We start from the raw sequence: 12,364 nt of genomic DNA, 5'->3' as shown, positions 1-12,364 counted from the left end.
TGTGTGCAGTTTTTATTTCAAACAATTGCGTAAATTTAAAAATACAACAGTTATTAAAGCCATATAATAAATCATGTTATCATACAAACAAGGGGTAATGAAGTAATCTTAACTATTATTTGTTAAAAATAATCTGTCACTAAATGGGACTGACTCTCGAGACTTCCCCAGTGGAGTCGCCATCTGTCGCCACCGGCCCGAAACGGACTTTCGGCATTCGCGAAGGATGGTTGGACTCGTTTATTTGTTTAAAAAAAATGTGGATTGCTAGAATGACTTATTCTCAAACTGAGACCTCATCAAACGAGCAATTTTATTAAAAGGCTCACCAATCCATATTAATCCCAAGCGGGACCCTCCATGGATTAGTGGTTTTCGCAAAAGGAGGGTTCGTGGAGTCGCCACCAATGTTTTACTCAAAACATTGGAAAAAGGGATAAGGCAATTGATTTAAAAATCAACTTTGGCCACTACAACCAGAGTTGGGTAAGGGAGTCGGTTACGCGTGGGGAAGGTGTTAGCACCCCACGGCGCCCCTTTCGGGTTCCCTATGACAGATTATTTTTAAAAGAACAGTATAAAATTACTAAATTACCCCTATTTATTCTAAGCAATTATAAATTGACTATCTACATGATGACAGTTTAAATATGCACACAGAAAGCAGTAAAAGGAAGGATTGAAGGGAAACCTCTTGAAGCGTGCTTTTATATATTGCAAAGAACTGGGAAGCGTTTTGGCGTTCCCTCGCTCTACAAGCCCGCTCCTCGCTCTCCTAGAACAAAATTTTAACTAAGGGAATCAAAAAGATTTCCCCTCGACTAGGTTCGATCCTCAAGCAAAATGGCTTGGGGCTCAAGAACTTCGTCGGATCAACTCTCCGAGTGATTTCTAGGGCAGAACACTGCTCAAAAACCCCAGAATACTCAAGGAGAGGGTTGAAACTATCTAAAAAAGTGTGGAATGACGTCCAATTGACGTCATATTTATAGGGAATAGGCGCAATACGGCCTACAGGGGCAATACGGCCGTATTGAAATTTTTGAACTTCAATACGGTCGTATTGAAGTTCAATACGGTCGTATTGAAATTCAGAAATTTCAATACGCCCGTATTGAGTTCGCTGCGGTTGTATTGAAGTGTCAATACGGTCGTATTGACTTCAGTACGACCGTATTGAAGTGTCAATACGGTCGTATTGACTTCAGTACGGCCGTATTGAAGTTTCAGAAACTTCAATACGCCGTATTGAGTTTCGCTGCGGCCGTATTGAAGCTTCAATACGGCCGTATTAAGTTCAGTACGGCCGTATTGGGCTTTTTCCCTCCACTTCTTTATTTTGAGCTATTCTAAGACCTCTAGACCTACAGAGAACCCTCCTAGGGCCTTCGAGGAGTCCTTCTGGCTGATTATCCTTCAGTCTTCGAGAGTCTTCAAGCTTTATTTCCGACCCGGACAATTTTAGGGGTCTACACACACCACACATGCTTATACTTCAACACTAAAGATAACCACTTTCTTGACCCCAAGAAAGCACCCCTTGTAGAAACCCACTACAAGAAACCTTACCACTTGAGAAACCCTTCTCAAGATTTTACAAATATTCACAAAGAATAAAGGAACGAATTCACCTGGAATTGAGAAGCAAATCTTAATCTTCCCCTTTCAAGAATGTGATGATGATGATGATCTTTTCAAAGATTTTCACAAACGTTTTTCTTCTTGGATTCACAAAGAAATCTCTCCAAGATGGTCACAAAGACTCCACAAAAACGCTTTTCTCAATTTAATTATCAGTTCTAACTCATGTCTGAAGTTTCTAAAAGTTCAAACTATTTATAAAAGTCTCAGACCCAGATAATCGATTATTTTAAAGAATAATCAATTATTTTGTTCTTCAGGTTTTCTGGAAACCAACCAAGAACAATATAATTGATTATTTTACTGGATAATCGATTATTCCATAGAGTTATTTCTGGGATAATCGATTATTTGGCAAATAATCGATTATTGCAGCAAGGCATCTCATTTTGCCTATTGCTTTAATAATCGATTATATTTAACGATAATTGATTATTTTGAGTTAGTTTTTAAAACTTCGTTTTAAGTCTCAAAATAACTTTCTAATCTCCTTAACTCATCATCATACACTCTACTTAGCTTAGATATAGATTTTGCTCATGCACACAGCATACACAATAAACTAAATCATTCAAGACAATTTATACACTAATCACTATTACATAGCATTTTCTTTGACATTTTCTTTGACTTTATTGTTGTGTTTCTAAGTTGTTTAAGTTGTTGTTGTTTGTAGTTGCCCTTGACACACATCTTGTGATCATCAAAAATTCTTTAAGCTTCAAGCTCCTCTAAGCTCAACATATTATATATTAAACCGGATTGGATGACCAAAAAAGTAACTCGAACCCGTCCTAAAATTACACCGGGGTTCAAATTTAAAATCCAAACTCGTCCAAATCAACTTCGAGCTAGACTAAATTAGTGGACATGGTTGAGTCATTCTCACCCCTACTTTGAACAAGATCATCTCCAAAGATATATATAAAAATAATATAGACAATTCTAAATTTATAATTATTGTAATTTTTCTTACCGATAAAAATAATCATTATATTTGTGTCATTATTTTAACAAATATGCATATTTTTATTTACAAAGTTTTTCTTTCTATAATCATGATAACTTCTTATCTATTCTCCATTAAATAAATTAATTTCGAACAATATATGTATCCATATTTATATTTTTATTCTAATTTTCTTTATTTGAATTAATTTGAGATTCCTTCTTCTAATTCATTATTATCTTGTTCACGATCTAGAGATTTTAGAATGCTAAAAGGTTTTTAATACTACTCCATTCAGCGTCTTGAGTGATTGAGATTTTAATATAACACTATTTGTTTTTTTGTATTAATTTTTATAAGAAAATAATTTCGAAAGGTTTTGTTCATCACATAACAAGGCAACACCATGTACTTGACCCTATTTTACTAATTTCTTATAATAATGTAATTTTCTTTTTTTTAGGGGGTAATGTAATGTTGAAACACAAACAAATACTCTGTTGCAAACATTAATTCATGGATAAAAAAGGGATTAAAAATTAATAATTCTCAAACTATGAGAGGAAAATACAATTCAAAACCTAATTAGTTATGATTAATTATCAGACTTCAATTTAGGAGGAGTAGGCATTTTAAATATGGAGTAAATGGATGTTTGGGACTGAGCCATCAATTTCTCTCCCATGTCTTGAAGCATCTCTCCATAAAGTAACAACATGGCTCCATTTTGAGCCATATGCTTAGCCCTTTCTACCTCATCCTCATCGGTTGAACTTAGATTAATCTTCTTAATCTTCAGAACATACTTTCCATCGTCTACAATCTCAAGATCAACGTTGACCCCAAAATCACCATCTAACAATTGTTTTTCCTCAGACTTTTTGGGAACTTTATAAGATGATTTATGTGCATCCATACTCCTTTCACCTACAAGCAACATAAACAAAACAGTTATCCATTAAAAGAGGTAGAGTTACATTATTCACATACATATTTCCTATAATATTATTTTTCATTTTAGTAATTCTCCTTATATACATATTTTATTTTCATGCTTTTCTTTTATTCTTTACAAGTTTAATAAGAATGAATTTTCATCAACTAATTAGAAAAATCATTTTTAATACGACCATTAAGATAATTGTTATATATTAAAAACGTAAATAGTGTATGTACTAACAAAATTTTTACATTAACCTCTAATAAGAAATTATTATGAGTGATAAGTTTATTAACTTCAACAATATTTATTTCATGTCTACCATGATTGTATACAAGTTAATCTTAAAATCAACAAACTTACACACACATTGTGTACTGCATATTAATGTATAATACCATTATCATGAAAATATCTGTAACATACCAAAACAGTTAGTCTAATAAGCATTAGGAGAAAAAAATGTAATAGATTATAGTTCAAAAACTTCTAAATAATGAAATAATAAAAACTCTTTTAGGCCAAGTATAATACTTTGAATCATTTAACCAAATTTGTCAACTTGGATCACAGTTTTAAATAAAAATATTAATTTTTTTTTGTTAGTCAGCTCGCCAACTCGTCTATTTACTCTTAAGTGAGTCCCAGCCATGATTTTCAGTTCATTATCAGCAAACTGGCCACCAAACTCCATCACATTTTTGGTTTGTGATAGGGCAAGTTCACGTAGGCCCATGTTTCCTCCGTATTGGGCCAAAGATTACAAACTGGAATAGTTTTGTTTCTTTAAGTTTTTGAGCCCATAATGTTTATCTTTTCCTCCAAGGTCTCTTTAGACCATTGTAAGGGGTATTTAATACCTAGACATCTCTGGTTGGGAATTATGATGAAATTCTTAATTAAATCTTTCTTAGTTTTGTTCTGGTAACCCTAGTTCTTACGGTAGTTCCTATCAATTTGGTGATTTCATTGGCCATGCCTCCTAAACCTAATCGGGATTCAAACTCCAACCGACCCTCGAATGAGGCCATCGCCACCCTCACTTCCCAGATTGCAGAATTACAATTGCAATTGATCCAACAGAGTCAGATACATGATGATCGCCACGATGCCCTGACTAATTTGATGTCCAATATGATGGATACCTTCACTCAATAAATTCACAATATCAAATCACCAGGTACCTCTTCTTCTCCCCCTTCTTCTACTTTACCTGCCCTAAATATTCCCGGATCTATTCCACTCACGGCACCAGCTATGTTTACCAACACACTTCCCCAATACACTCAACCCATCCCCAATTTTCCCCCTTTTTGTACGGCCCCACCTATCCTTACAACGAGTTCCGTAAATTCCCCTCTTCATACCTCATACAATCTACCACCTCCTAACCCTCACATTTTCCATAATTCCATTCCTTACACCAATCATGTGCCTAACCCCTTACAATATCCTACCCCTGTTAGACCACCCAAATTACAGCTTGTTGTGTTTGACGGCTCTAAGCCTCTAGATTGGATTTTTCAGGCTGAGCAATTCTTCCTATTTTATCAAGTTCCCTGAGAGCAACGGGTGCCCATGGTGGCATTTTATATGAAAGCTGACACCCTAAGTTGGTTCAAATGGATGTACTCTTTGAATCAACTAGGCGACTGGACTTTTTTTAGCCGTGCTTTGGAATTGCGATTCGGCCCCTCCACATATGAAAACCATCGAGGTTCCTTGTTTAAACTCAAACAAGCTGGCTCAGTGGCAGATTACCAAGCTAACTTTGAAAAATTGTGCAACAAAACGGTAGGGTTGTCCCATGATAATTTGTTGAATTGTTTTTTTGTCTGGTTTAAGCCCACCTATTGAACGAGAGCTCAAGATTTTAAAACCTCAGACCATCACCCAAGCTATTGGCATGGCTAAGTTGGTGGAAGAGAAATTACTAGACGTTAAACCTAAGTTCCCACACCCTCCCATGACCACTACCCAAACTACATCCCTTTTCTCTAACTCTTCTCGGCCAACCACCTCCAAAATCTCCACCCAACCTTCCCTCATCTCTTAACCAATGTTGCCCATTAAAAAGTTGACAACAAAACAAATGCAAGAACTGAATAGTTGTGATTAGAAATTTGTACCTGGACACAAATATGCCACCCCCAAGTTTTTATTGCTATTATACAATGATGAAACTGAATTAGCTGAGCCTACTGTGGACATTATCGATTTAGTTGTGACCTCAGAGTTTGAGATGGGCTCCCATTTTCATTTATCCACTTTTTCCTTAACCAGTCAACCCTCAACTCAGACATTAAAATTTCAAGGTTCAATTTTTGGACAACCCGTTAGCATTTTGGTGGACACTGGCAGCTCACACAATATTATACAGCCCCGTATGGTCCAATTCCTCAATCTCACCCCGGTTCCTACAATGCCTTTCAAAGTCATGGTGGGCAATGGTGAGTATATTTCTTGTACTACAGTTTGCCAAGGGGTCCCTATTCAGTTTTAGACACATTCATTTGAGGTTCCACTATTTGTTTTACCTATAGAGGGGGCTGATGTAGTTCTCGGGTTAGCTTGGTTACAAACACTCGGGCCTGTGCAAGCTGATTTTTTGGTCCCCAGTTTTACCTTCTATCACCAGGGCCGACATGTAACAATTGAAGGGGACTCCCAATTCCCTACTCAGACTACCTTTCCCCAATTTTGCCAACTACTTCAACAAGATTCGATTGCTACTTGTCACCTTTTATCCTTTACTCACATTGCCCCAACCACAAAACCTACCACAATAACCCAAACCAGCCATCCTATTCAACCTAAGTTGAATCAATTATTGCATGAATATGCTCGGGTTTTTCAGACACCTACTGGCCTTCCACCCTCTCGTCCCCATGACCACCATATTAGATTACAACCCCACTCAAGTCCTATCAATGTTAAACCCTACAGATATCCTCACCACCAAAAAGAAGACATGACACAAATGATCAAAGAGATGTTAACCAAGGGCATCATTAGACCCAGTACCAACCCTTTTTCTTCCCCAGTTTTATTAGTAAAAAAAAAAAAGATGGGTCATGGAGATTTTGTGTTGACTATAGAGCATTGAACGGCATTACTATCAAAGACAAATTTCCCATCCCCACCATTGATGAGCTACTGGATGAACTAGGGTCAGCTAAGATATTCTCTAAGATCGATCTACGTTCAGGGTATCATCAAATTCTTCTCCACCCTTCTGATATAGAAAAAATAGCTTTTCGAACCTTTGATGGACATTATGAATTTACGGCCATGCCTTTTGGTCTTTCTAATGCTCCATCATCATTTCAATATGCAATGAATGACCTACTTAGATCATTTTTAAGAAAATTTGTTCTGGTTTTTTTTTATGACATTCTGGTCTATAGTACGTCATTTACTACCCACTTGTTGCATTTACGTTCAATTTTAGATTTGTTACTCGTTAACCAGTTTTTTGCAAAGCGTTCTAAGTGCGTCTTTGGAGTGGAGTGTGTGACCTATCTCGGGCATACAATTACAGAATCTGGAGTGCAACCTGATCTAGAAAAAGTGAAGGCCATAATCGATTGGCCCGTTCCACTCTCGTTTACTGGCCTACGTGGCTTTCTTGGTATCACCGATTTTTACCGGCAATTTGTACGCCACTATGCTAGAATCACTGCTCCTCTCACCGAGTTATTAAAAGATTCCAAATTACATGGACTCCTCCGGCTCAACAAGCCTTTACAGAGTTAAAACAACACATCACTACTGCCTCTATTCTTCAGTTGCCTGATTTTTCAAAACCATTTGTTCTTGAGACAGATGCATCAAGCGTGGCAGTGGGGGCTGTGCTCTCACAAGATCATCATCCACTGGCATTTTTCAGCAAGAAATTATGCACCAAAATGCAAAGTGAATCAGTATATGTGTGAGAGATGTTTGCCATTATAGAAGCAGTTAAAAAATGGAGACAATATTTAATTGGGCAAAATTATTTGATACTTACGAATCAACAAAGTCTTCAACACTTGATGTCCCAATTGATCCAGACCCCTACTCAACAGAAATGGCTGACGAAATTATTGGGGTTTGATTTTCAAATAATCTACCTAGCTGGATGCCATAATGTGGTTGCGGATGCTTTATCCCGACCCACAGACCCCCCAGATTCAGTGCTATTAGCCTTGTCCTCCCTAATACCAGCATTTCTGCAACAATGGAGGATTTATTTTCAATCAGATCCAGACGGGAAAGCCTTAGTTCACAAACTCTTGATGGATACGCAATTAGGAGATAAATATACTGTTCGTGAAGGCTTACTCTATTTTCAGAACTGCCTCTTCGTTCTTGATGTATTTGATTTGGGGCAGAAATTGATGGCAGAATACCATGCCATTCCCATTGCAGGCCATTCAGGGGTTAAGAGCAGTCTTAGTCGCTTGGCTACTTCCTATCACTGGCCCTCTATGGCCGCTGATCTTTGTCGTTTCATCAAAGGGTGTCCAATCTGTCAGCAAAATAAAAATGAAACTCAGAAACCAAGAGGTCTTTTGCAACCTTTAAATTCTCCAAGTAAGGTTTGGGAGGAGGTGACCATGGATTTCATTACCTCCTTACCTAGTTCACATGGATAGACAGTAATTTGGGTGGTGTGTGACCGTTTGAGTAAATACAGTCATTTTATGGCTCTCCCCACTCACTTCACTGCTCAACATCTCGCTCAAAGATTCATGCAGGAGATTTTTTGGCTTTATGGGGCCCCCAAGGCTATCATTTCTGACAGAGATCCCATTTTTTTGAGTCAGTTTTGGCGTGAGATTTTTAAAGCATAAGGGACTAAGCTTAAGTATAGTTCATCTTACCACCCGCAAACGGACGACCAGACAGAGGTTCTCAATCGCACACTGGAGTGTTTTTTTACGCTGTTTAGTGAGTGATACCCCTCGTTCGTGGTTTCGCATCCTTCACATTGCTGAGTTTTGGTACAACACGAGCAAACACTCCAATTTGGACACATCTCCTTTTCACGTGCTATACCGTCACCCACCGCCAACCACCCTTGATCTCCTTTCCTGCAATGCTCCGCTGCTTCCCACGGTATCCGCCATCCTACAAGAACATAAAATGATTGTATCAATAGTGAAACATCACCTCCATCGCACACGCCAGAGAATGAAGCTTGAAGTCGATAAACACCGCTAAGACGTCTGTTTTATTGTGGGTGATTGGGTTTGGGTGCGCCTTCAACCATACCGCCAAACCTCTGTCCATCGTCGCACGAGTCAGAAGCTTGCAAAATGATTTTATGGACCTTTCCAGACTCGTCGACGCCTTGGCATGGTTGCTTATGAGTTGGAGTTACCGGCCGGCTCGCGGATCCACCCCGTGTTTCATGTGTCGCAATTGCAGCCCTTCGTTGGAGACGACCCGTTGACGTTGTTTTGCACGCCCCACCATCCCTCCTCGTGGAAGTTGACCCGCTCTTGTCACTCTCGGTGGGCGGCAACATGGAATCCGAAACGGTTGAAGAGCCTGATCAACTTAACTCTGGCCGGGGGAGTACTCATGTGAACCCAAGGCTCCCTTATGGTGCTTCTCTTATTGACTCGCGGCAGGTTCCTTTGCGTGCCACGACATACTTGGAAACAGCAACAGTTGTTGACTCCTCCACTCATTCGCCTAACACTTTAGAACCACTGGATGATTCTACAGAAAACACAAACGCATCTCCACCGTCCATGCTTCCTTCAATCCGTGCCTCCCAAAGCTAACCCTTTTCTGCAGCGCCATGTAGCACCCTTGAGGACAAGGTGCTGACTCAATCGAGCGACATTGATAGGGCAAGTTCACGTAGGCCCAAGTTTCCATCGTATTGGGCCAAAGATTACAAACTGGAATAGTTTTGTTTCTTTAAGTTTTTGAGCCCATAATGTTTATCTTTTCCTCCAAGGTCTCTTTAGACCATTGTAAGGGGTATTTAATACCTGGACATCTCTGGTTGGGAATTATGATGAAATTTTGAATTAAATCTTTCTTAGTTTTGTTCTGATAACCCTAGTTCTTATGGTAGTTCCTATCAGTTTAGCTGATAGATGGTTATATTGGGCTACTTTGTGACCCAATTCATACTCTTTAGTTTATACTAATGATAAAAAAATAATCATATTTAGTGTACACTTCTTTATTTATAATTTTATCATTCAACTGATTTTAAAAACACCTCTCAGTTGTAGCATATATTTACATCTCTTAACCATGTTTGATCTTAAATTAAAAAAAAAAATCAACTAAACATACTGTGCCTTGTTTTTTAACTAGTAACTATAATAAGGTTATACAAAATTATTTGCAAATAAAATCTCTTAAAAAAATCTTCTATATATTTTTTGTCCATGATAAATATAACTAATTTTAATTTTAATACTCCATTTTTTATTTAGTTCTACTTAATACACTTTTAAGGTTTTAAAAATGTATCTATCAAATAGCATATATAGTATATACTATGTATTCAAACACGTTTTGAAAATAATCATTAATGTAACATCTAAATACATGTCATATAATTACTAAGTGATAATAGAAATTATTTTAATGAAAAAAAAAATTATAAAGACTAAAAATTAATAATTAAAATAAAAATTAGTCATATTTAAAAAAACTAAAATCATATTTACTCCTTAAAAATAAATAAGACAGCGTGTATATGAAATTTGCAAATTTAAAGGAAAAAAAAAATAACATATTTACCATCGTGCTTAATTTGTGTTTTGGTGTCAAGTTGGATGGAATAGGTATCTGGATGTGCTTCCCGATTTTGTCCTGTTTCAATTGAATCACTGCCAAAGAGTGCGTTGCTGAATATGTTATCCAAATATTCTTTCATCGCCTCTTGTCCTTGTTTCTCTATATGGCTTGGAATTGTCGGCTTATAATCTTCTCCAATGTTTTTGGGCACTTCATAAGTAGTTTTATCTGCATGTATGTTCCTCTCACCTACACACACAACATAAATAAAACAATTAATCATTTAAAACTTAAGTTATATTATTCAATTAATCATCCATACACACTGCCAATATAAAGTTTTTTACACAGAGAATCAATCATACCTTTTAAATAATTTTATTTTATTTTATTTTATTAAATAAACAAATGACATGGTACTATTAAAAAATATAATTAGTTGTTAGTATAAAATTTTTTTACATTGAAAATATATAAGTGATTAACTCTTATTTATATACAAATATGCATCTTTATCATACTATTTTATATATATCATTTTTCTCATATATATCTATTACATATCACATTATTAAACTTTTAATTATAAAAATGTCAGAGTTTAGTTGTCATATATATAATTGTTACACTTTAGCTACATGAAATTATGTTAAATATAATTTTTACAAAATATAATAATTTAATTTCAATTATTAATTTATTCTAACTAAATTTAAAAGCGAAAATAAGTTACACATCCACAGTGTAAAAATTAAAATGTGACTCAATTTGATGGTTCAAGTTGACTCTTAAAAACGTATCTCGAAAAAAAATTAAATCAATTTAACTCAATCAAAATTTATCAAACCTATTTGAATTATTATTATTATTTTCGTAAATCTAAATTGAAATAAGAAATAAACAAATGAACCAATTTGACTCGATCTATCAAGTCAAATTACAAAATTCATATATTTGTATTGACCCAAACAACAATACAAGTTTAACCTGTTTCACAACTTTGTGTTATCTAATCATAAATCATAATATATGATAAATATAATAATTTTGTATAATAAATAACTAAAAAATTATATAAATGATAATTTTTTATTGTTGAACATGAAACATATATAGCCATCTAACTCAATTTAGAAAGTTAGACAAAATTAAGACACAATATGTATAGAATTTGCAAGTTAACGAAAAGATTCAAGAATCACATGTTTACCCTCGTGGTTAATCTGTGTTTTGCTTTGGGTTTCGATGGCATGGCTATCTGGGTGTGGTTCCGGGTCATGCCTTGTTTCAGCTGAAGCAGTGTCTAACAGAGCGTTGGTGAAAAGGTTATCCAAATAGCTTTTGATGGCGTCTTGTCCTTGTTTCTCTATTTGGCTGGGAATAGTGAAACCCTGAGAACACTTGGGTTCGCAGTTACCAACCACGTTGAGTCCATCCACCGTGGCACTCGCGCAATCCAACTCGCAGTGCTCGATTTGGTTCAACAAATTGGCGCAGCCAAAAGTGGCACACAAGAGCCACACGGAGAGACAGAGGGAGATCAGAGAGGGGGAAATGGTTGACCCCTTCATGGTGATGAAGATTCAAGAGGTGTAGTTGATGCTATTAGAAGGGGTTGTTTGGTGTTTATTTATTTGTAGTTTGAAAAAATGTAGGAGGTGGCACAAGGAAAAGGTAAAAGGTTGAATGGTGGGAGAAAATGTTTTTAAATTGCTTTTGTTCAACTGCTCCCGATTAAAAATATAATTTTATCAAATTCTTTTAGGTTTTTTATCTTATAATTATTGATATGGAATCAATGAATGACATTTTGAGAATTTTCGGAATCAAATATCATTATTCGTTTAATGACACAATGTCCAGAATTTTGTTTGTCAGATATAGGATTAACATAAGTTAATTAAAGAAATTTTATTTCAAGTTTAAAAGAATTTTCTTGAATAAATGTTTCCTAAAGTATGATTTTATAGTTGTAAGAAGTATTCAACCGTGTTATGAGAAACGCAAGTTTAGACCACATAATTTCAAATTATTTCATTTTCATTTTTTATACATATTTTAAAAAATTTTAAAAGTAAAATTTA

The 12,364-nt window shown here is 35.9% G+C and overlaps 1 protein-coding gene across 1 annotated transcript; it reads right to left on the bottom strand.

Annotated features, from left to right (window-relative positions):
• Nucleotides 1–3,090: 3,090 nt before the first annotated feature.
• LOC109810119 (uncharacterized) lies at nucleotides 3,091–11,924 on the bottom strand. The gene is made up of 3 exons (XM_020373501.3): nucleotides 11,491–11,924; nucleotides 10,284–10,529; nucleotides 3,091–3,517 (listed from the first exon to the last, which is right to left on the bottom strand). The coding sequence occupies exons 1-3, from the start codon at nucleotides 11,849–11,851 to the stop codon at nucleotides 3,186–3,188; spliced, it is 939 nt and encodes a 312-aa protein (XP_020229090.2). The 5' UTR covers nucleotides 11,852–11,924; the 3' UTR covers nucleotides 3,091–3,185.
• Nucleotides 11,925–12,364: the final 440 nt, after the last annotated feature.

The sequence above is a fragment of the Cajanus cajan genome, chromosome 3, assembly GCF_000230855.2.
Source record: "Cajanus cajan strain Asha chromosome 3, NIPB_CcT2T_4, whole genome shotgun sequence".
Taxonomy (NCBI): Eukaryota; Viridiplantae; Streptophyta; class Magnoliopsida; order Fabales; family Fabaceae; genus Cajanus; species Cajanus cajan.
The sequence above is the reverse complement of the archived record's forward strand: the minus strand, read 5'-3'. Positions and strand labels throughout refer to the sequence as shown.

Bases quoted from the DNA above. Each gene is read 5' to 3' on its own strand.
- LOC109810119 (XM_020373501.3), bottom strand. From the start codon at position 11,851: ATGAAGGGGTCAACCATTTCCCCCTCTCTGATCTCCCTCTGTCTCTCC. The intron at 10,530-11,490 runs GTAAACATGTGA...TTGTGTGTGTAG, and splicing joins AACACAGATTAACCACGAGG to GTGAGAGGAACATACATGCA. The intron at 3,518-10,283 runs GTAAATATGTTA...TGTTGCTTGTAG, and splicing joins AACACAAATTAAGCACGATG to GTGAAAGGAGTATGGATGCA.